Source organism: Achroia grisella, unplaced genomic scaffold, assembly GCF_030625045.1.
Source record: "Achroia grisella isolate CSIRO2021 unplaced genomic scaffold, CSIRO_AGI_Agris_v1 utg461, whole genome shotgun sequence".
NCBI classification, from domain to species: Eukaryota; Metazoa; Arthropoda; class Insecta; order Lepidoptera; family Pyralidae; genus Achroia; species Achroia grisella.
In genome coordinates this window covers 2,651,929-2,677,500 of record NW_026712871.1, presented here as the reverse complement: position 1 = coordinate 2,677,500, position 25,572 = coordinate 2,651,929, and the positions used below count along the sequence as shown (strand labels likewise).

At 35.4% G+C, this 25,572-nt stretch overlaps 2 protein-coding genes across 2 annotated transcripts in view; both read right to left on the bottom strand.

Moving 5' to 3' along the window:
- Positions 1–10,548, bottom strand: part of LOC131845330 (zinc finger protein 485-like) — a 25,992-nt gene extending 15,444 nt beyond the window's left edge. The window contains exons 1-8 of the mRNA XM_059194378.1: positions 10,299–10,548; positions 8,539–8,652; positions 7,949–8,356; positions 6,888–7,068; positions 4,775–4,926; positions 2,177–2,305; positions 1,449–1,537; positions 752–874 (exon numbers count right to left, since the gene is read on the bottom strand). Coding sequence (XP_059050361.1) covers positions 752–874; positions 1,449–1,537; positions 2,177–2,305; positions 4,775–4,926; positions 6,888–7,068; positions 7,949–8,356; positions 8,539–8,652; positions 10,299–10,427 — 1,325 coding nt within the window. The 5' untranslated portion in view covers positions 10,428–10,548. The remainder of the gene's footprint in view (positions 1–751; positions 875–1,448; positions 1,538–2,176; positions 2,306–4,774; positions 4,927–6,887; positions 7,069–7,948; positions 8,357–8,538; positions 8,653–10,298) is intronic.
- Positions 10,549–12,644: 2,096 nt separating this feature from the next.
- On the bottom strand, positions 12,645–18,492 carry LOC131845328 (uncharacterized). The gene is made up of 3 exons (XM_059194375.1): positions 18,386–18,492; positions 16,925–17,023; positions 12,645–16,526 (listed from the first exon to the last, which is right to left on the bottom strand). The coding sequence occupies exons 1-3, from the start codon at positions 18,489–18,491 to the stop codon at positions 13,612–13,614; spliced, it is 3,120 nt and encodes a 1,039-aa protein (XP_059050358.1). The 5' UTR covers position 18,492; the 3' UTR covers positions 12,645–13,611.
- Between the last annotated feature and the right edge of the window lie 7,080 nt (positions 18,493–25,572).

Here is a 25,572-nt window from a genome sequence, read left to right as displayed (position 1 = left end):
CGCAGTGGCTGCAGGTGTGTGCGGGCGGGGTGTGTGCGTGTGTGGTGTGTGTGTACGTACGGGGCGTGGTGTCCGCAGTGGCTGCAGGTGTGTGCGGGCGGGGTGTGTGCGTGTGTGGTGTGTGTGTACGTACGGGGCGTGGTGTCCGCAGTGGCTGCAGGTGTGTGCGGGCGGGGTGTGTGCGTGTGTGGTGGGTGTGTGTGTACGTACGGGGCGTGGTGTCCGCAGTGGCTGCAGGTGTGTGCGGGCGGGGTGTGTGCGTGTGTGGTGGGTGTGTGTGTACGTACGGGGCGTGGTGTCCGCAGTGGCTGCAGGTGTGTGCGGGCGGGGTGTGTGCGTGTGTGGTGGGTGTGTGTGTACGTACGGGGCGTGGTGTCCGCAGTGGCTGCAGGTGTGTGCGGGCGGGGTGTGTGCGTGTGTGGTGGGTGTGTGTGTACGTACGGGGCGTGGTGTGTCCGCAGTGGCTGCAGGTGTGTGCGGGCGGGGTGTGTGCGTGTGTGGTGGGTGTGTGTGTACGTACGGGGCGTGGTGTCCGCAGTGGCTGCAGGTGTGTGCGGGCGGGGTGTGTGCGTGTGTGGTGGGTGTGTGTGTACGTACGGGGCGTGGTGTCCGCAGTGGCTGCAGGTGTGTGCGGGCGGGGTGTGTGCGTGTGTGGTGGGTGTGTGTGTACGTACGGGGCGTGGTGTCCGCAGTGGCTGCAGGTGTGTGCGGGCGGGGTGTGTGCGTGTGTGGTGGGTGTGTGTGTACGTACGGGGCGTGGTGTCCGCAGTGGCTGCAGGTGTGTGCGGGCGGGGTGTGTGCGTGGTGCCGCGCGTGGTGGTCGGCCGCGACGCCCGCCCGCGACCACGCGCCGCCGCACACCACGCAGCGCCACCTGACGACAACACCACCTCACACTACTCCAATTGTCAAAACTAACACACAAAAAAAAGACATTATAATGTAAGTTAGCCGCTTGAAGGTTGGAATCTCGGGGTGAACCCCAGCATCATTTTCGAATTCCGAAACATTTAATTAAATAAATCGCTGCTATTCTTTTCCTTCCGCTCGCTGTCTTTCCCGTGCCGTATAAAGCCAGGTATTGTCATTATAGGTCGTATTCGCGATCTCGATCCTGCAACCCCACCATGGCACCTCCACGCGGTTCCCCCTGGAAACCATCGTGATAAATTCTTGGTGCATTTGTCACGATGGGCTAACTGACCTGACTTCATGCTCATCTTATCATCCTCCACTGGTGCCCCGCCAGCGTAAACCGTTAGCGCAGGCGGGGGCACCATTCCATTATAATCGTAAAAAAAAACCCCACCATGGCGAAAAAGGAATGCCATGGGGATTTTTGTAAGTAAAAGTCCCACAGTACCCGTTCAACCCCTGAGACGGACGGCTCCTGTGAGGAGCACATTTACACATAAAAGAAAGTATTATTATTATAATAGTGTACTCACCGGAGTCTGTGTCGCCGTCGGTGCGCACAGAGTGCGTGCGCGTCTCGACAATGCACGCGGCAAACTGAACATACTAACTCGCCCGCTGACTGCACTCGCACCCACGCAATAAACAACAAACAAACGACGAGCTTAATTTACAGTCAGTCAATTATTATAACAAAAATGTGGGCGCAAAACCCCCATGTTGGTCCTTCGAGCCGGATAAGTTTACTTGAATAGTGTTTATTTCTATTACAACAAATCCATCAAACATTTGGTATGTTTGATGGTTTTGTTGTAATGTTGTAAAATATATGTTGTTCTACACAAATATATAATAAAGAGATAGATTCCTCGCACGGTACAAACATTTGTATTCATAACTATGATTGTTTGTATGTCTGGTTGTTTTATATGTTTACGAAAACAAATATATATCTATGTATTTATATCAGTTATCTAGTACCTATAACACAATTTTAGCTAACTTAACTTGAGTCTAGATGGCGCTGTGTGATTTGTCCTGAGAAAAGAAAGAGTTTTTGGTGGACGGAATGGTACACCTGTCAAAGTAGTGCCGTAACTCTGACAAAAGGTTAAAAGAAGAAACATATCAGGGTTTTTAACCGTTAAGAGTCGATCGGTAAGTTTTTAGTGGATATGATGATTCTCCTGTAGGGTCTCCATTTTAGATTTATTTTTATTTTCTTTTTTAAGGGTTAATAAATCAAGTAGTGGATACATACGGGGTCGTGTTTCTTCATATGATTCTCCAGTTTGATCCTGTGATTGAACCCGAGTACGCAGTCGTAACACCTGTACTCGTGTCTCGTGAACACTATCGAGGTAAGAGCCCGCTGGCGCTCCGCCTCCACCTGCCCCAAGTATATTTATAGAAATACAAATAGAAATAATCTTTATTCAAATAAACTCATTACAAGCACTTTTGAATAGTCATATTTTGATTCTACCACTCATTCGGAATGCAGATTCATCACAAGAAGAATGAGCGAGAAACTTGTGTGTTGCTCTTTTTAATAGATGTTTTTTTTATATAAATAATTACAGTGTAACAAGTAAGAGGCATGCGACAATCAACATAGAAATCGCTACGCACTCATTATTAGTGTAATCAGATAATATTGTCAGTGCTATGTATTTAAAATTTTTCTACAAAAACATTATTATCGTTAACGAATTACTACTTGTCTCCACGGTTCACACGCGTGAATCTTATTCTGGTATATATAATGTGACCATTTATTCTTCGACTCAAAACGGGACACAATTAACAGACAGCCAATGAAAAAAACTCTTTTTTCAAATTATCTATTCAACAAAAGTTATCAATTAAGAAATATATCCGATAAATATAATTAAACATTTTGTTTATTCATATATAGTTTATATTTATCCGATAAAAATAAAATGTTTTGTTATCGGAGGAACAAATTTGACTTTTTAAGAAGTATTTAAGTAAGAATGACACTCTTGGCACATTTTTTTATACTCACCTTAATTACCAACAACTAACAACCGGCTCGTCTACCCAAAATTTCGCACCGTTACCGAAAACGGGACAATTTTGCGTCCCAGAGTCCGTTTCGGGGACACCGGGACTCGTAATTATAAAAAGGGACTGTCCCGTTCATTACGGGACGTCTGGTCACATTAGGTATATATTAGTAATATTATAAACGCGGAAGTTTGTGAATATGGATGGATACATGTGTTACACGTTAAATTTAATTATATGTACATTTTATTTGCTCTTTTTTTTCGTTTCTCTCTTACGAGTATGTTGAGGGCGCCACTATATCTAGTATGTATTAATTATAAATATAGTATCTGTATAATTAAATAGTACTGTTAGTATAAAAATAATGTAGCAAATAAGTTATATATCTCACAATGATTATCTGTAGAATGCAAATATTGTTTACGTCATTTAGTTCCGAAATGAATACTAGATGGCGCTGTTAGATTTCTGAAACTCGATATTATTTCGTTTTCATCGATTGATATACACGATTGTAAAATTTTAAAAATTTTATTATTCAATCCCCTCCGATCGATCCCCGTCCAATTCAAAGGGGGATCGAAATTACGACGGCCTGAGCCGAGGTTCGAACCCCTAGTGGTGCCCTCAGACTAAAGTCGTATCCGTCGGGCAGGAGTTGGCCTTCAGCCGCTCCATAAGTCCTTCCTTGGTTTGGAGTGCCATCTGCACTCGCCCCATATCGTCCGGTGAAGCTGTAAAGGCCAGCTGCGGCCAACAGCATTAGAGTAGTCCGAAAAAAAAAAATTATTATTCAGTATTTTGTAACACCATTTTTGATATCATTATACTCTTTCCCTCGTATGTGGTGTTTCATTTCGAGGTTTTTGGGCTGTCTGAATATCGCGGCGCGGACGTCTTCAGACTATATACAGCCTCCTCACCAATTACGATTTTATAATAGTTGTTGTCAAATACTGATTGACATTATTGTAAATATATTATAATATTTACAATAATGTCAATCAGTATTTGACTTGTAAATATATTATAAAAGGAGACAATAGAATTCTTCTACTGCAAACGTACATATTATTTATTATTTAACACATACCATCTCAACACAAAAGAACCCCATAACAACATGGGTGGATAATACCAAAGAATATACTGGAATTACCCTTAAATAAATTCAAAACATCTGATAAATGATATTTACTGAGCAAAACCTATTACTCACTAAACGATTACTTGAATGACGAGCGTGCATGGCAATAGTTGTTCATGCACGGGATTTTCATTTAATGTTAAACATAGACACCTATATAAATATAAAAGTAAATAAACTGGCTTTTAAAAAATAAAGTAATTCAATTGAGTTTCAATTGCGTTGAGTTCTTCTCAATTGGATCTATATACTGAACTGGACGGTAGGGCAAACATTATAATGAAAATTTTTTGTCATTTTTATGAATGAGTGGTGGGATAATTTATATTATAATTTTAATTTTAATATATTATAATTTTTTTCCTACCATCCAGTGGTAGGAAAAAAATTATAATGTAAAGTTTTGACATTTTTGAAATATATGTAATATAGTTTACTAGCTGTGTCTATGAATGAGTGATGGAATAAAAAAAAAATAAGTATGACTAATCAAAAGTGCTTATATTAAGTTTATTTGAATAAAGATTATTTCTATTTCTATTTCACGAATGGTATCACAACCTCAAATTATGTATATTTCTATAAAGATTATTTCTATTTCTATTTCACGAGTCCTATCATGAGCTTATATTAAGTTTATTTGAATAGAGATTATTTCTATTTGTACTTCATGGATACCTCTTCCCAAGAAAGGAGCACCATCTCCAGCTGTCCACTCGGCACGTTGAGCTGCTGCAACTTGGAGGCGACCCTCGCGTTACTAATAACACCCGCCGGCTTCTCTCGCTTCGGACGAGGATTCTTACGTCTGTCTATTGTCTCTTCACCATCTGCTAAAGTATTTTTTATAAAATCAAACTAATTTATTTATTTGTTATAACAGTATTTTGATAACAAAACTAAGGAAAACTGTGATTGTTACAGCCTATGCTGTAAATAATAAATGACGAATAGTAACATGAAAGAGTCATGCTCGCTATAAAGTTCAAACTTGTGGCGGCGTGGTGGGCCGGGTCGATGTGCTTCTAATATAGTTGAGTGCACCGATGGCTGGCTCATTCGTCATAATCGTGAACGGGCGCTGCTTGTGGGGACTGGTCTGTTCAGGTTACGAACACTGATTAGACTATTTGCTTTTGCTATAGCATATGCCACCAGCATATGGTATGCCTATTCCCCCAAATTTGAATGTGAAATTAAAAATGAATCTATATTATTGTAATGTACAAGCTCATTTGAAAAGAATACGATCTGAGTTTCTTGTCAGTTCTTCTCAATTCGAAATCATTCCGAACTGACGGTGCATTTGACATATCATAAGAGTCTGTAATAGACCTACATGAATAAAGATATTTTGAATTTTCTACTTTCTCTTATGGAATGGTGGTGACCATTCCATAAGAGAAAATATCATTCATAAGAGAAAATAGGAGCAGAACTGCTATAAAACATTTTGCAAAAACTGAAAATATTGTACTACACACGAGTTATGTGGATCATCTAGGAAATTCAAATTCAAAAATAATTTATTCATGTAAGACATTTTAGCCACTTCGAAACATCAAACTTTATATTATAATTTTTCCCTACCGTCCAGTTCGGTATATAGATCCAATTAAGAAGAACTGGCAAGAAACTCAATTGAATTCTTTTTTTTTTAAACTCTCTTTTGATTAGTCGTACTTATTTTTTTTTTATTCCACCACTCATTCATAGGCACAGCTAGTAAGCTATATTACATATATTTCAAAAATGTCAAAAATGTTACATTATAATATTTTTCCTAGCGTCTAGTTCAGTATATAGAACTAATTTTGAAGAACTGGCAAGAAACGCAATTGAATTACTTTATTTTTTAAAAGCCAGTTTATTTACAATGTATATTTATATAGGTGTCTATGTCTAACATTAAATGAAAATCCCGTGCATGAACAACTAATGCCATGCACGCTCGTCATTCAAGTAATCGTTTAGTGAGTAATAGGCTTTGATCAGTAAATATGATTTAACAGATATATTGAATTTATTTAAGGGTAATTCCAGTATATCCTTTGGTATATTATTGTAAATTTTTATACCTATTCCCATAAAAGGCCTATTGACTCTTCTGGCATAGATGATATTTTCATAAATCTATTGCTTCTCAATACATTTATGAAAATATCATCTATGCCAGAAGGAATATAGACAGTTTCAAAAGAGTTAGTGATTGCACTAATAAAAGCTTACGTAACAATAACAAACTGATTTTACCTAAATGTCGTTTGGCTAAAGTTAGTAATTCGTTTTATGGCAATTGCGTAAGGTTTTACAATAAAATACCAGAGTCTGTTATAAATCTGCCATAAAAAAGATTTAAATGTCAAATAAAACAGTTCCTTTGCAAAAAAAGCTTACTATAAAATTGAAGAATTCCTTAACGATAATAATGTTTTTATAGAAAAACTTTAAATCTATAGCACTGACAATATTATCTGATTACACTAATAATGAGTGCGTAGCGATTTCTATGTTGATTGTCGCATGCCTCTTACTTGTTACACTGTAATTATTTATATAAAAAAAAAAACATCTATTAAAAAGAGCAACACACAAGTTTCTCGCTCATTCTTCTTGTGATGAGTCTGCGTTCCTAATGAGTGGTAGAATCAAAATATGACTATTCAAAAGTGCTTGTAATGAGTTTATTTGAATAAAGATTATTTCTATTTCTATTTCTATTGACTTTTTCTAAATGATACTTGGAGACAGCGAGTTTATTTTTAAATGTAGTATAGAATAAAATATCTACCTAAATCTCTCTTTTTCCTTCGTCCCCTCGGTTTGTACTCCTTATCTTCTGCCTTCTTCTTCAAAGGTTCGTCGTCTGACTCATTGAACTCGTCCTTGTTAGCTTTCCGTCTGGTTTTCCTTGACTTTTTAGGTTTCTTCTCTGTTTCTTCATATGCGAAAGAGTCTGACTTTAGTATTGTCTGCAAAAGGTATGAAACATGTTTTTTTTTATTTTTCGGACTACTCTAATACTGTTGCCCACAGCTGGCACTCCAAACCAAAGAAAGGACTTACGGAGCAGTTGAAAGACAACTCCCGCCTAAAGTAATATGTTTACATTTCAAGAAGAGTATATTAAGGTTTCTTAAGGGTCGGCAACGTGCACTTAACACCCCTGGTGTTTCAGGCGTCCATAGGCTATGGTAACCGTTTACCATCAGATGGGCCTCTTTGCATCTTCGTCTGTACATCAGTCTTACCTATTTGAGCCGGCAAGCAGCCTGCTTTGTAAGCTGTTTCGGTTGTAGGGATTGTATTAATTTAATTAATTAATTTAGGAAATATTTTATAGGGATTGAAACAAGTACAAGCGCAAGCATTCAACACATTAAACTTTTAATTTGTTACCCTCACATAATAGATGCTTAATCTACCGTCTACTACAGGGTGTAGATTAGGCAGAGAAATTACAGGAAAAGAGGCGAGACATCTTAAGTCTTCTGGAATGGCAGATCTTAAAGGGTATCACGGTTGCACATGATAACATGATATCGACGATATCTTCTGACTAGTGTTGATGGCGATTATTGCTTACTGATGGTAATAAGTAAGCAGAAACCATCAGTAGCAAACACCTTGTTGGCAATTCCAATTAACAACAAAAAATCTCCACAATGTGCTAACTGACCTGACCTCGTGTTCATCTTCTACTGGTGTCCCTCTATTGTAAACCGTTAGCGCAGGTAATTGTATTTTAATGATCCAATAAAAAAACTAACCCAGGACCATTGCAAGCTAAGACAGGTTTAATCCACTGCATCATTAAAGATATCAAAATTAAATCAAATATTGTTGACTTACCTCCATATAATTTTCACTGTTACCATCGAAATTTTCATCAACAAAGATTCCTTCCACATCCACAAACTCATCCTGTTTCTCTATCTTCAGAAATGACAACGAGCACTGACTGCACGAGCACTGCACTGAGTTTTGGGCGCATCCCGCATCGCCTACTGAGTTTTTTGTTTTCACAGAATCGCCAACTGAGTTTTGGTCGCATCCCGTATCGCCTACTGAGTTTTTTGTTTTCGCAGAATAGTGCACTGAGTTTTTGGTCGTGTGAGAGTTATTTGTTAGATCTATGTATTTATTAGTGTTTTGTGTGTATTCGTCTTTCGTGTCTGTGTGTGTGTATACATGATCATATGTGGTTTTATTGTTTTTTATGGACAATTGAGTGAGCGGTGATAGTATTATTTCTTGCAGCTGTAAATTTAATATTATTAAATAGATAAAATATAGTTTTTTTTAGAAATTCCAACTAAATTTATTAACGCAATAGTCTAGCTTAAGAGAAGTTAATATAATTTGACATGCTATTTGAAGTTGACAAGAAGTTTTATCCTTTATTGTCAAAAAAATAGTTCATAAATGATAACCTTTCATACCATATATCTGATGAGATGATTCCGTGCAGTTTGTACTTGTTGCCTGAAGTTAAGAATTCTTCGCATGGTGGCCGTACATTCCCAGCATAACAGCACACCATGGTTTATGTGTTCCTTAAAAAGATCATACCATCACAACTTTTAAATAATCTTTATTCAAATAAACTCATTACAAGCACTTTTGAATAGTCATATTTTGATTCTACCACTCATTCGGAATGCAGATTCATCACAAGAAGAATGAGCAAGAAACTTGTGTGTTGCTCTTTTTAATAGATGTTTTTTTGTATAAATAATTACAGTATAACAGAGATGGGGTAGTCAAGAGTAGATATGAGGGAAAGGGGGTTGAACTTGATGCCTGATGATTTCCCCTGGAAACAATCGTGGTAAATTGATATTTACCAAGGCTAACTGTTTATGTAAATCTTAAAAAGAAATTGTTATTTAATAAAAAAAAGTAATTTAACCGGATTTGGCACTTTTTAGAGTCAATTCTATGATTTTTATATGGTAACCCAGTAGAGCTTCAAGCTCTACTGGTACCCCGCCAGGGTAAATTGGTAGCGAGTGCACCATTCCATTACCAAAAAAAAATTTACATGGGGGATGGTTAGTAATGTCAACTAATAACCCCATTCCTAGCAATGTACCATGTCAAATTGACCATGTGTTCCCCGTGAAAACCATCATGATAAATTCCAGCTGAATTTACTATAATGTGCTAACTGACCTGACCTCATGCTCATCTTATCATCCTCCACTGGTGCCCCGCCAGTGTATAACATTAGCGCAAGCGGGTACATCAGAATATTATCATTCAAAAGACACATGTCATATGCATATTTACTCGGTATATTTCAATCCAACATGCTGCTGTGGCTTATTGCCCTATTTTAGGTTTACTCATAGATTTGAGACTAATTTAATATAATATAATCTCAGGAAAATTCACACAATGCCATCTAGACCCAAGTTAAGCTAGCTAAAGCTTGTGTTATGGTTACTAGACAACTGATACAAATACATAGATTTTTTTGTAAATACATACATATTATACATTGAAAACACCCAGACCGATACAAAACATACTCATGAAAACAAATGTTTGTGCCGTGCAAGGAATCGAACCCGTGACCGTTGGATAGCAAAGTGGTGTGCTAGACCACTAGACCACCGAGGTTGTTAAGTCATTTGTAATAAAGTAATTTGTCTAATAATTTTAAAATTATCTATAATATGTTAGAAATAATGTTTTACTACATATTTTTATATAGTTCTCATTAAATTTGTATGAAAGTGCACACTCTTATTGCATAAGTGATTACTTGCTGTGTGCTGACACTTAAAATAGAATAAGTACTTTACATTCAGTGACAATGTCATACAAAAAAAAAGTGAGAGATAGTTCTAAATTTAAATTAATAATATTCTAAATTCAAATTCATATTTTAAATGGCCAGTATCTCAAAACAAAAAGAATATTAACTGTAATAAATTAGTAAGTAAAAATTGAGCAGAAGATAGATCTAAATTTAAATTAATTATATTTTAAATTTAAAATCATTGATCAAAAGGCCAGTATCTCGAAACAGAAACAATATTATTAATTATAAATAAGTGAGCAGAAGATAATTCTAAATTTAAATTAATTATGTTCTAAACTTCTTAATCATAGATGAAATGGCCAGTATCTCGAAACAGAAACGACATTACCTTTATGAATTACGGCTGAAAAAGTACAAAATTCTAAAACTTACCATTTGATCAAGCATATACGTGTAAACACTTCGACTTTCATCATCACAAATTGGTGTTAAATTACGATCCACGCTTAAACAACCTTCACATATCGGTCGAGTGTCATTTGTACTCAATTCTAAACTCATTTTTTATATATTTACTTGTAAAATTATTGTAATAATTGACATATTACTTTTATATTTTGTTAATTGTTTAGGAATATAAGTTTCGCAATCGGTAAGAAAAACAAAACAAAAATATTATTAATCTGTACTGTAGTAGGGTTACCATATAAAAATCATAGATTTGACTCTGAAAAGTGTCAAATCCATTTTAATTACTTTTTTTTATTAAATAACAATTTATTTTTAAGATTTATAAACAGTCCGATTTTAAATTAATCTAATAAAAGGAGTAATCTATGTATACTTATTATTGAATAATATTTGTATTGGTCTTGTATTTTATGAATTGCCATTTTGATGTGTCTAATATTTACGTAGTGTACGGAATTGCATGTTAGACTATAAAAATATAGATGTAACAGTATACCAATGTTTGATATAGATAGATCATCATATAAAAAAACTAGATAAACTCAAATATTAATTTTTCTGCTCACTACTTTCAAAGCACGCAAAGTATTTTAACATAAGTTTCACTGTTATTTACGTATTTTTCTTGCACAAGTAATGTTATAATGTACAATGTAACGTAATATTATGTAAGCAGGTAAATACTCAGATTATTCGAATATAATATGGTATTATTTATTTTGTAAAATACATTGTTGAAAATCGTATTTTTTTTTGCTATGGATCATAATGGACCATAATGCACCCGCCTGCGCTTTACGGTTTACGCAGGCGGGGCAACAGTGGAGGATGATAAGATGAACATGAGGTCAGGTCACTTAGCCTATCGTGACATATCTAATCATAAGAAATGTAATTAAATATGCCAAAAAGGCAAATAAATTCTTCATGTGGTTACACTGAGCTGTGAACTTATGGACCTTTTACTTGTAATTTTATAATTATAAAGACGGCTCAAGAAATTGTATCATACAGCTTTGTTACGGTGTGATTATTATAATATTTTGTGTTATCTACGTTATTTTCATTAAATCAGTCACCATTTGCCTTTCGTTTCCTTTATTTTTCGAAAGGGACTATAGACGTCCAACTTATGTACAATGCCGGATACCCGTAGCAAATTGTTTCAAGAGACCCACAGATTTACTATGTAATATTATGTTATACGTTTTATATTTGTGGTTTTACACAGATCCTAGGTTTGGATTTAAAAAAAAAACAATATTTACAAATGAGTTTAGTTGGTTTAGACACAGTAGAAATAAAAATATTTTTAAAGATTTTTTTGTTACTTTTTCTTTGTATTATATACAGAGTTGTGAGTACGCAGGATGCCAGCCGGCACTGCTTATAAGAAAAATAATTAAATCCGACCCTTCCGAATTCACTTTGAAATCTAAATTACGCAAACACATCCACACACCCTTTACCTTCGCACCGCTCGCCATCGACAGGGAATTCATCCCCACACTGGAACCTAAGTGGTCTCGGACAGTGCGGTTTCAGAGGAGCTTCCTCCCGCGTACACTTACATTGTGGAATGAACTACCTGTCGAGTTTTCTATAGAGACTACAGCATGGGGTTTTTAAGAAGGGTATATTAAGGTTTCTTAAGGTCGGCAACGCGTGAGACCCCTGGTGTTTCAGGCGTCCATAGGCTACGGTAACCATTTACCATCAGATGGGCCGTATGCTTGTTTGCCATCTACGTGGTATAAAAAAAAACCTCACACCACATCATCTATGCACCCAATTTTCACTGTTGATTTGTTTAAATTTATATTTGTATGTGTATTTCTATATATATGGAGGTATATTTAATTTAATATATATGTTTTATCTGATATATAAAATTCTCGTGTCACAATGTTAGTTACCATACTCTTCCCAAACGGCTTGATCGATTTTTATGAAATTTTATATGCATATTCAGGTGTGAGAATCGGCTACTATCTATTTTTCATACCCCTAAGTGGTAAGGGATATCCACCTCTAAATATATATTATTTATTTATTTTATTTTCATTTTATTATTACTTAGGATTGAAAACATACCATGATACAACCCAACATTTTCACCCTTCTAGCATGAACCCCAATTTTTTAATAGCGATTTTAATTTATATGGCAACACAACGTTTGCGGTGTCAGCTAGTTATTATGTATAAAAGTATGTTCGCATAAGATGTCTCAAGGTGTTAAGTCCGCCATGTGCACGTTTGTTCATTAAAGTTTTAATAAATAAAACAATCAAATTTAAACTGTACATTTTATTTACTTACATGCATCAACTAACTAACGACAGTGTACCAATTGTACATACTAATGCGAATCCTCTCGAATCATCAATAAATAATAATACACCCAAATACTGCATACACTTAACTCTATGGTTACTCATATAAATAAAAAAAATTAAATAGTACTTAAGCTTTATGGATCCTCGGGCGAAAAAGGGCATTTAAAATTGCCAAGTAATATTTAGTTCTATATATTATGACAATAAGTGTCATTATTCTATAACTACACTGACAGATAAATTGATAACTTTGCCGCGTTTTATGGTACAAAGATTATATGTAATAAAAAAAAAAGTACCACAACTTTTTTCATCCGAGGATCAGAAAATAACTTAAATTAAAACTATAAATTAAAGATTTCAAAATGTATCCAAGTGATCACATTATCTATGATACATCTCAAACATATTCAATTTCGTTTGTAAAATTCATTCGGTATATTTATTTTAAAAGGACGACGAAAATCATCCATACATCTTTCACTTGTACATGGCTGTTTATACCAAAATGGCGCCAGTGAGCATTCTATCCGCCATATTGTATTTATATTACATCCTAATCTTTATTTATTTGTTGAAATAACATTACAGACTCATGTTTGATAAAACTTTGAGACAAAGTAATTACGTAAAAAAAATAATAATTTTGTAAATACATTATTCTTATTATAAATTCACTCAGTAATATAGAGCCAAAAAATGATAAACTATTATTAATTTTATTTTAACTGAACTGTTTTTTTTCCTCGTCTAAAGCTTTATTTCTCTCAATTTCCACAAAAGGGTTAAAATTATGAGTGTGTAGATTTAAATTATTACAAAAAAAGTCGATAAATCAAATATAGAGTCTAAAAATTTTTCGTTGCATATACCATAATAAATTTCCAAAAAGCTCACTGGTAAAATAGACTAGAATCTACCAAAATGGCTACAATCTCATGATTTCACAAGTTTCTCGCCGAATTCTGATTTCTTATCATTTAGATCGTCGACATTTTCACTTATACTAGTCGCTACAGATATTTCCGTTACCGGCTCATTATTTAAAATGGCGTCGTTAGAATCATTACCAAAGAATATAGCAACGTCGTTGTCATTGACTTCATCGACTGGCTTGATTATCTCTAATTTCGGAGGTGGTACTATAACGGAATGCTGAATAGAAGATTCAGCCCTTAACTCACAGTCAGATATATCACCTCTGTGCTTATGTATTATCTCATTGTTCAAAATACTTTTGATATCTTTATTCGTGCTTTGTATTTCTTGGTCAACAGTGTTGGTTTTCTCTTTCGTTCTATCGACAGGTTCGTATCCAGCAGGTAGAGTTAAACCTCTATTGTCTATGTTAGCGAAGTTAAACGAATTTGGTCTGAAGTTACCTTGAGGGGCAGGTTGGACCTTGATGCTCGTTTGCGTTGCTTGTCCAGATGGTTGCTCTATGGCTTGTAGTATACTCTGCAGAAGTCCTTCTGAAAGCAACTGCTCATGAGGTATCGTAGGGGGACCTCCTTTACCTCTTAATCCATCATCAGCCGATTGAATTTGTAAAGAGTAACTACCCTGTTTCCCCTTCACTGGGATTTCGTGGTTGAATTGATTGAAGTGACCATTACCGTGGTTTATATTCTTATTAGTTGTTACAATCTTTTGCTGTAATTGCTTCGCCTCTTCACTCAAGTGTCTGATCTTTTCTGAGGTCTGTTGTATTTGATCTGAAACGTATTGTAATCTGTTGTCTTTGTAGCCGTGTTTACCTAATGATTTTGCCTTCTGGTAATGATATTTTTCATTTTTCTCTTTTTTAAATTCATTGCTAGGGACTATAGTTTGGACTAGTGTATGTGAAGCTGTAGCTAAATCATTCGTGTTATAAGACACTGAATCGCTTCCTGCAACAGGAGTGTTAAAATCATTTTGCTGTGATATTAGAGTTTGCTGGCTTTTAGAAAGTGTCGATCCCAAAGAACTTAAACTAGCTACGTAACTCGATGCAAGTTCTGAAGGAATTTTGTCTCCTAATTTGGCTGCTTTAATAATCGCTTCATGGTAAGGGCAGTGTTTCAAAATGGCTGCGGCATCGAGGTTAGATAAATTCGCAAGTATTGTGCCATCCAGAGTTGCAGTTACTGAGTTTGTGTTCGAATCAGATGCGCTATGATCAGCTACTGTCAATAAAGGTGCTGTATAAGAATCTATTGGTGATCCATACAAATTACTCGGTGTCTGTTGTAGATTTTGGAAATTTATTGGACTTCCTGCATGTGGTAAACTGTACAAATTGGATGGTTCAATAGATAGGGATAGACTTGAAATTCCATGGTTTCCTGTATGCTGGTGGGTGTCCTTAATATCTCTAATTGGAGGCGGTATATATGTTGGTCCCTGTTTGAAATGATCTAGTCCATGACTGTCTTTATGGTGAGTGATTTGTCCGATTTGTTGAATTAATCCTTCTGGGACTGATTCTCTGAATTTGATGGGATGTCTTGGCGTGCTGCCTCCTGTATGGATGGAGTGTCCGCCTCCTGAATAAGATCCGTATGGAATTGGTAAGTTTGCAGGCGGTGGTCTCGGGGGAGCTCCGTATTGACTTCCAGGAGGTACGCCATATATCCCTGAAGGTGGGACAAGTCCTTTAGCTCCGTGTTGTCTGATCGAGGCTGGGTATGGACCGTTAGATAATGAATCTAATGGCGGAGCTGAATAGGTATCAATTGGTTTGTCAAGTCCAGTTGGAACAGAATTCTGTATGAAAGTTATATCTTGTGGCGTATTGTTCTCTGTGTAATGGGCTTCGAAAACAGTCTTGGATTGGTCAATATGATTAGAGTCACCTCCAACGATAGCATTCAAATCTATGTTAGCTAATGCATCTTGGTGGACACTTGAGTAGCCTGTTGTAATTTGCGCAGCACCTCCAAAGGCTGGTGGTTGGTCGAAATTTGGCAAACCTTGGTCCAAATTCAAGTGGAGATCTTGCACTGGTGGAGGAGGTGGACCATATTGGTCACCTAGATGAGCGTCAATATTTATATCACCAATGTGTTGTTCTACATCAAGTATCGGTTTCGATACTCCAGGAATTGGTTTCCAGCCGTCATACAGCACATGGGGTGGTGTAGGCGGTGCTGGGATACCTGGATGTGGTGGTCTAGGATTTGGGTCAGGTTGTGGTGGACCATAATGGCCAATACTGCTATCGTGGACCACAACTTGATCATTGGGGCCTATTGGACCTAGCGTGTGTCCTGGAGGGCCGTAAGTATCTGCTGGAATTGGGAAGTTTGGCTTCAAATCGCCCGGTAGAGATAGAGATGTTAGTGGTGTTCCATAAATAGGAGCTGGTAGATTCAATCCAAGATCCAAGTTCGAACTGACACTACCAATGCCTGAAGTTATTGGAGGCAGCTCGGGGATTGGCAAGTTTGGTATATTTAATAATGGTGGACCATATGTTTGTTTTGGGGGTCCATAAACAGGTTTAGGCGGTCCATAAACTGGTTTAGGAACCCCGTAAATTGGTTTTGGGTGGCTGAGTTTCGGTGGTTTGAATGGAACTCCGTAAGTTGGCTTTGGTAAGCTCAGTTTTGGAGGGCCATATGTTTTCTTTGGTGGGCCGTAAATAGGCTTAGGGGGGCCATAAGTTTGCTTTGGTGGTCCATAGCTTGGTTTTGGAGGTCCGTAGACTTTTGGTGGTCCATAAATAGGTCTTGGTTTGGAGATCGGTGGCGGGGGACCCTCGTAGGTCTGGCTCGGGAAGACTACAGGTGATGGAGGGCCGTATGCACCTGGAGGCGGTTCCTGCAGTGGTACTCCGTAGATTGGGGCTGGGAGTTGAATATCTGGAACTGGAAAGATAAAAATTATGAAAAATCAATTTATTTTTTATATCGTGAAAACGTTTTCAAAATATCGTCCTCTCGCGAGAGGGGCGACAAGGGGGTTCATAGGATTCTTTTACAAGATTCCTTTACCTCTCACTATCCCTGCTTATGCAACATTTTTCATTGCTGCTCCGCTGGTACTGGTCGTACTGTATATATAGTCTTTCTCGATAAATGGACTATCGAACACCAAAAGAATTTTTAAATCATCCGATACAAACAATCATACTTATGATTACTAATGCTTGCATCGTGCGAGGAATCGAATTCGCGACCATCGAAAGTAAAACTGCGTGCTAAACGTCATACATAAAAACATGATTTTGGATTTTTAATATTACTAATATGTGTAGAATACTTACTAATGTTGCTTATATCCTGAGGCGGGCCATATGCGTCAGCCGGCAGTGGTTCACCATATGAATTGGATAACCCCGCCTCTCTCTTTTGCGCTTGCCCTCCTGGAAATAGAGTTTTCAAATCAATATCGTAAGTTATAGAAATAAAAACATTGTTAACTTGACCATCTCGGTGGTCTAGTGGTTTAGCACACCGCTTTCCTATCCGATGGGCGTGGGTTCGAATCCTCGCACGGTACAAACATTTGTATTCATGAGTATGATTGTTTGTATCGGTCTGGGTGTTTTCTATGTACAATATATATTTATATATAAAAAAAATACATGTATTATCCATGTATTTATATCAATTGTCTAGTACCCATAACACAAGCTCTGCTTAGCTTGGGATTATGTGGCGTTGTGTGAATTGTCCTGAGATATTATTATATTAACTATTTATTAACAAATACATATACTTATATATCTATATATGTAATTGAATTGCTGTTCGTCAGTCTCGCTAAAACTCGAGAACAGCTGAACCGATTTGGTTCATTTTTGACGGCCTCGTGGTCTAGCGGTCTAGTACACCGCTTTACGTCCGATGGTCGCGGGTTCGATTCCTCGCACGGCACAAACATTTGTATTCATGAGTATGATTGTTTGTATCGTTCTGGGTATTTTCTATGTATAATATGTATGTATTTACGAAAAAAAATTATCTATGTAGTTGTATCAGTTATCTAGTACCCATAACACAAGCTTTAGCTAGCTTAACTTGGGACTAGATGGCGCTGTGTGAATTATCTTGAGATAATTATTATTATTATTATTATTATTTTAGTCTTTAAACATTCGTGGAAGTTCAGGGAAGATTTAAACGGTGAGAAAATAAGGAAAATTTAGACTTCAAAAACCGAAAACTAATGATTTAGATTTAAAACATGTCAGTCAAATAATGACACTATAATGACACTTGATTGATGTGTTGGGTGCGTTCAGAAATATACTTTTGAAAGTATTAGAAAAGTAGATTTTCTTTTATTTCAATTTGTTTTAATATATAGTATGACATGTTATTTAAATTATTCTTAAATGTATTGATATTGTAAAAATTACTGATAATTAATTGTGAAGTTTAACGAATTATTGTAATGTAAATGTATATAGTTATAATAATTTAATTGTGGTTACATCCGCTCCTCTCTCTCCCTACTACAATGACTTCGGTCTATAAATACTTAGACCAGTAGTTGAAAAATTCTACCCCTCCGATCGATCACCCGTCCAATTCTAACAGGGACCGAAATTACTACGGCCTAAGCCGAGGTTCGAATCCCTAGCGGTGTCCTCAGACTTGCGTCGTATCCGTCAGGCGGGAGTTATCCTTCAGCCGCTCCATAAGTCCTTCCTTTGGTTTGGAGTGCCATCTGCACTCGCCCCCTATACAAACAATCATGCATATGAACAATTGTAACATACCTAAGCTGCTGGCTTCAGCGATCAAGTCCTGCTCGCTGTCCTTGCTGACCAGCCCCGGGGGAGTCTCCTCAGCTACCGCCGCCACCAACAGCACGCCCCACAGCATCACCAACTGTGAATAAGATCATAATTATATTACAATCAAGGGATGTTTAGTTCTTACGACATGTTATATAAAAAGTTAAAAACACATACATACATATAAATAAAATTGGAGCGTCTGTTTGTAATATTGAAATAACAGTTTTTTACTACAAGCATATAAATATAAATACGGTACATACATGTTAGAGCGGGGATTGATACCAGACAACTCATCGTTACGATAATTAAATAATAAACACTTTTATCAAATTCCAGAGATGTATTCGGTGCAACGGTTACACACAGAAAGAGAGTTATTCAATTACCGACCTCCGTATTTATAGACCGAATTCAGTGTAGTAGGGAGAGAAGCAGGCGTAACGATTATCTTATGACAAACAACTTAGTTCGGTCTATAAGTACTAGATGGCGCTATTTACAATATTTATAATAATCCTTAACTTTAATACTTCATTATGTTAAATATTAAATAACAGTGATTTGATCAATACAGGTCGAATATAATTAAATTAATCAATTAACAATGAAAATAGTCATTGTATTGAGTTTGCGCTATCACGGCTATCCTGATGAGCTGCTCGTGCTCTGAGCATGCGAATATCCTAATCTGTAACAGAAATAATGTTATAATTCTATTATTAAAGAAAAACTTAATAGAAATGTTGGCCCAGTTGTCAGACAGTTGTTTACACTCGTCCAGACAAGTGGCTTGCTTATAATTGTAATGATAATAGCAAAAAATTAAGCCCAGTTGTCAGACTGAGTGTTTACACCCGTACAGATAAGTGGCTTTCATATCTTTGTAATAATAATTGCAAAAAGTTGAGCCCAGTTGTCAGACTGAGTTTTAACTCCCGTACAGACAAGTGGCTTTCATATTTTTGTAATAATAATAGCAAAAAGTTGTGCCCAGTTGTCAGACTAAGTGTTTACACCCGTACAGACAAGTGGCTTCATTATTCATCGCTAATTTTCTTCAGTACAGCTATCACGGTTATCATGGATCTGTGAAGTTTTGAACTCAGGATCGACTTCATGTGTTCATGTGCCACTAGTCACTACTCTTATTGTTTTTGATGTTGTCACTTTTGTTTCTTCGAGGGTAGTTGATAAGTATTGTCATAAGATGGCGGCCTATGAACGGTGACACAAATTGAAATATTTATTTTTATAAGTAGGCCCTTACAGGTACTACTCTAGTCAATAGAAATTAAATAATTTCTATCTATACAATCTTTAGAAGAAAGTTATATCTATCCAAAATAAACAGTTTATACAATACATTCATTTATTGGTATACTATTTAGTACAATCTATGTTTATTGCCGTTTTATTACAGTACTTCGTTAAACTACATTTAATTTATCATTAAATAAATTATATACTAGTAATTTAGTATAGGCCAACTTTTGTTTACAATAAAGGCGTATTGTACCTCCTGTCATAACAATTATTAACTATTTTATTTGTATAAAAAAAAAATAACAGTTTTTCACTATGCACTGACAAATTGTGCCATCACAAATTAAGTTTCAATATTTTATCATTTTACTGATGCAATGCATTAATATTAGCAAAGATGATATTATTAGTCTACCTACACCCTGCTCAATAATATTTGCGAGTGCGTGTATACAATCTATAATCCTGTTTATTTACATTCCACGAATTGCCAAAACAAAGTATAATAGTACTATTACTGTCAAAATTCTTTTCATTTATTATTTTGTTAGTTATGTGCCAAAGATAAAAAACCCGGGAAGCAGTACTTTCATTTCATTTACTTTAAATACTTTCTGGGTTTTGGTAATATTTTACCCATATGTATACGCAAACTATCTGAGATGATATACGTTTTAAAAGAACTAGTTAGTTGACAGTTGTCAATTACATTTTCTATTGGTTGAGTCTCAGCTAAAGTATCCTGTACAGAGGGAAATGTCATAGACTGTGACTCTCTAGTCCCATTAACACTGTTACAACTTGCAGATGTGTAATGATTATACGATATAAGTTATTTAGGGCTTAACCCAACTAAATGTTGTATAGCTAATAAATACTCTTTTATTTCATTTTGAGCGATATAGATTTTAATTTTACTTCATGTGTCTTGAATAAATTTGCGTTTTTTTTTTTTTTTTTTTTTTTTTTTTATTTATTTGTTTAACTTGACATATTTATTTGTTTGATTACTACCCATAAAATTTCGCTTGATCGAATTAACAGGTAGATGTGGCGGTTAAATCTATCGCCTTAGCTTTTTCAGATCCCGCGATGTTGTTGCAAGTAATCAGTTTACTATATAAATGGCATGTATTTTTCTGAAAAAGAACTTGTTTCTACGATATGAGAAAAGAAATTTGAGCTTGAGCTTCACTCAATTTATTTTCTAGGAAAGATATTCGTTCCAATGTAGCCTCATATGAGCATTGGTCATATGCGTGGAAGATTTCTTGTAAGCGATCCCTTTCTAAACAAATTCTTTCACAATAACCAGACATTTCCGCTAATTATGCTTTAAGAGTAGTATTCCTCTCAATGACATTATCGGTCTTATTACAAAAAATCTGTTAAAATTCTGACGAAACGTGTCTAAATAATCCTGGTTTAAACCATCCCTGAAGTTAATACTTGGAATAAACGTAACATTATTACGAATCCAGATCTAACAGAGAACTTCTCAGTACTACAGTTAAACTAGGGGCATCGCAGGTCTAACTTTAGACCATAGGCGAATCACAGTTTAGAGATAAACTTCTTTATGTATTAATAATAATACTTTGGTCAATGGTTTATTACTAGTGCTAAACCAGGTTTATTTTTTTTTTTTTTTTTCATAAGACGGTATATATTTTAATTTTCCCTTCATATCTTTCTTGTAGGCTGGGACTGTAGTCATGTGGAGCAATTTCATTTGGTAATTATTTAAAATGTTGTCAATTTAGTTAGTCTACAGTTTTGCTCTTTAAACTTTAAAGGTAAGACTACACTGAATCTAGCTTCGTAATATGTTAATAATATTGTAATAAGCAGCCCAAATACTATACAGAATAATAACAATGCACACAATATTGTAGATAAATTGTTTTGGCTTCACAAAAAGTGAGATAAGTTGTTAGGATTAGATCCTGCGAATTTATATTTAAATTCAGACTCGTTGCCATTGAACCAGATCTACTGCAATATTTTGTTCTAATTTACGAATTCATTTCAAGTGCTATAACGGTTTATGTCAGTACCTTACAATAGTGGATATTTGAATTGATAACAATTATCCACACACCCACATTAAAGAGATTATTGTAATTAAATGTTCGTAATGTCTTGCCTGTTAGTGAAGATTATGTATTATAATGGCCTAGTATTTATTTTGTTTGTTTTAACTATTGTACGGTTGTGATTTCAATTTAACTTGATTACACATACGATTTTAACACAAAACAGTATCAGTCCTTGGATTTTTTACAAAACGTATTTATCACAAACTGTAGAAACTATCACTAATACTGGCACATAATATTAGTTACTTATTTTTTAACATAAAAACATTTTTGTAATATTTTATTACGTTAATGTAATTTATTAAGCAGAGCGTAAAGTTTATACTGACAGTGGCGCCGCCACTTTCGTCACAGACTGATTAAAAAAAGGCATTATACGAGCAGCACGCGAGCCGACCAGACGAGTTGTGAACAGGTTTCTAATATTGTTTAAATTTCTTTATATTTGTCTTTTATTATTATTTTTTTTTTGTAATCGTTGGGTATCCTTACGGAAAACGAAATCGTTAAGTTTGTAGGGGGTACCATTGCCATATCTAATGTCAAATCAGTTTTTTTTTTTGAAGCTTGTTCGGTTATTCTGACTGAAATATTTTTTTGGTTGTATTTTATTTTTTCAATGGTAGAAGAATGAAGAACCTTTTATTGTTATTATAGCTATAAAAGGGAGTAGCCCGTTATTTTGGACTTTGTATAATTAATTTTATATTTTATTTAGTAATTCAAAATTGAAAGCTGTATTTTATAAAATTTAATTATTCATACCCCTTTTTTTTTTTCTAAAGTAATTAAATTATTATCATCATAGTAGTTATACTCGGTTGTAGAACGACCTCACAATTCAATCAATGAATCTACTTGCTGGCACCATTTTACTATTGTAAGCCTACGATTATCAGGATTGAAATCCGATAAATATACTTCATTAAGTTTCCGTTTATATAGTTCTATTTGTTTTTGTAGAATATTAAATTCGTTGTTGCTAATTATTTTGGCAGTGACGCGGTCAATACTTTAAAGAAGATGTTCTTATCTTAGACATTAGTCTGCTCTAACCACTACGACTGATTTACTTTTATTTAGTTACTCAACCAGTTGTGTATTTCTTATTGTGAGTCTATTGAATTGGGACTGGTGGTAGTTTGTATTCTTATCGTCCAGCTTAAAAATGTAAAATTACAACTAAATTATTCAAAAGAGTAACACGCAAGTTTTCTGCTCATTTTTCATAAGACAAATTTCCGAATGGGCGGTAGATAGTGCTTCAATGTAGGTTTATTTAAATAAATGATTTGTTATTCTCAATGTCAGTGAATGACACGATGGTTTATTAGATTGTTATTAGTTTCTTGGGCGTGATGATCATCCCTCTCTTCTGATGTTAGAGCGGGGATTGATACCAGACAACTCATCGTTACGATAATTAAATAATAAACACTTTTATCAAATTCCAGAGATGTATTCGGTGCAACGGTTACACACAGAAAGAGAGTTATTCAATTACCGACCTCCGTATTTATAGACCGAATTCAGTGTAGTAGGGAGAGAAGCAGGCGTAACGATTATCTTATGACAAACAACTTAGTTCGGTCTATAAGTACTAGATGGCGCTATTTACAATATTTATAATAATCCTTAACTTTAATACTTCATTATGTTAAATATTAAATAACAGTGATTTGATCAATACAGGTCGAATATAATTAAATTAATCAATTAACAATGAAAATAGTCATTGTATTGAGTTTGCGCTATCATACAGATATAATTTTTTAACTATAATTATAATTTTTCCCTACCGTCAGATCAGTATATAGATCCAATTGAGAAGAAGTGGTTGTAGCCCACTTCTACATAAACAAAATATCTCCTTTGGAAAGCACACACTATATCTTGAGAAGAAAAAAACATCGCTCCTAAGAATATCCTTCAATTCTAGTCCCTGTGTGGTCTAGGTAGCGAACTTTGAAAACGCGCGAGCACAATAGATCTATGTAAGTCGCAGTGTTACATCTGCGAGCGAAAACGCGTGAGCACTATAGATCTATGTAAGTCGCAGTGTTACACCAGCGGTCTTAGCATCTGATAATAGCGCAAAACCTTGTGTTATGAGTACTAGGATGACAGATACAAATACATAAAATTTTTTAAATACATACAGAATATACATAGAAAGCATCCAGACCGATATAAACATTTATACAAATTTGTGTCACGCGAGGAATCGAACCCGCGACCATCAGATTAGATTCAAACATACTCAGAAATACTAAAAAAATTGTTACCAAGTTTTATTAATCGCTGTTCTAGTCTCTGGTGAAAACGTTGGCCGATTACCTACTATTTTAAGTAAATGTTAATTTCCTTCGCGGACGATCAATTACAATGGATCGATATTTCCCACCTCGGCTGTGGATGCCCTCTTTTTTCATTCTTTTGTTATTTTCACACAATTGAATTGATAATATAATTGTTCATACAAAAAAATGTCATACTTTTTACTCTGGGAACTCGGATATACGGAAGCGGCGCGTTTTGTTTATTTTAGGAATATTTTTGTTTCTGGATTTGAATAACAGATGGCGCTAGTTTGTCTTATGATATTTGTACTTAATTGATTATAGGCAGTATGCAAAGAGTACCATGGTAGTTTTTTCGATGCATGAATATGGTATGGTATGATTTTTATGGATGATAATGTATGTATACTTATAGTTTATATAAGGAAGAAGTGCAGAATGGTAATATTTTTTAATTATGCATAAAAAATACATTCTTCCTTTGGCTGGCCTTGGTCCCATTTATTTGGGGTCGGCCCGTCTGGTCAGTCTTCGCCAGGACGTTCTGTCCTGGGTCGTCTGGCATGTTATTTTGGCGCTTTTTATATCCCTCTCAATAACGGATATCCATGTGAGACGGGGTCTGCCGCGTCTTCTGGGCTGGGTACTTATTTCGAGCACTGTTCTTGTCATGTGGTCCGATGGTCGCCGCATGACATGACCGTACCACGTCTCTAAAATCTTCTCCTGTATGGGAGTCACCTTAAAACTACCTCGAACGTGGATGTTTTCGATGTGATTCAGCATTGTTATGCATAAAAAATACATTACATTAATAAAATATCATACTACCATTTATTGGACGCATCTTACTGAATGTGGAATATAACCAGAATTAAATTATAGGCTGTACGGTCTAAGGATCTTTGCCTGTTCCATCTTTGAAATGAGAATAGAATAGAATAGAATAGAAATAATCTTTATTCAAATAAACTCATTACAAGCACTTTTGAATAGTCATATTTTGATTCTACCACTCATTCGGAACGCAGACTCATCACAAGAAGAATGAGCAAGAAACTTGTATGTTGCTCTTTTCAATAGATATTTTTTTTATATAAATAATTACAGTGTAACAAGTAAGAGGCATGCGATAATCAACATAGAAATCGCTACGCACTCATTATTAGTGTAATCAGATAATATTGTCAGTGCTATGTATTTAAAATTTTTCTACAAAAACATTATTATCGTTAACGAATTCTTCAATTTTATAGTAAGTTTTTTTGCAAAGGAACTGTTTTATTTGACATTTAAATCTTTTTTCTGGCAGATTTATAACATACTCTGGTATTTTATTGTAAAACCTTACGCAATTGCCATAAAACGAATTACTAACTTTAGCCAAACGACATTTAGGTAAAATCAGTTTGTTATTGTTACGTAAGCTTTTATTAGTGCAATCACTAACTCTTTTGAAACTGTCTATATTCTTCCTGGCATACATTGTATTTTCATAAAT

Excerpts from the sequence above, each read along its gene's own strand:
- LOC131845328 (XM_059194375.1), bottom strand. The coding sequence starts at position 18,491 with ATGCTGTGGGGCGTGCTGTTGGTGGCGGCGGTAGCTGAGGAGACTCCC. Across the intron at positions 17,024-18,385 it reads CGCTGAAGCCAGCAGCTTAG|GAGGGCAAGCGCAAAAGAGA; the intron begins GTATGTTACAAT and ends CTCTATTTCCAG. Across the intron at positions 16,527-16,924 it reads TCAGGATATAAGCAACATTA|TTCCAGATATTCAACTCCCA; the intron begins GTAAGTATTCTA and ends TTATCTTTCCAG.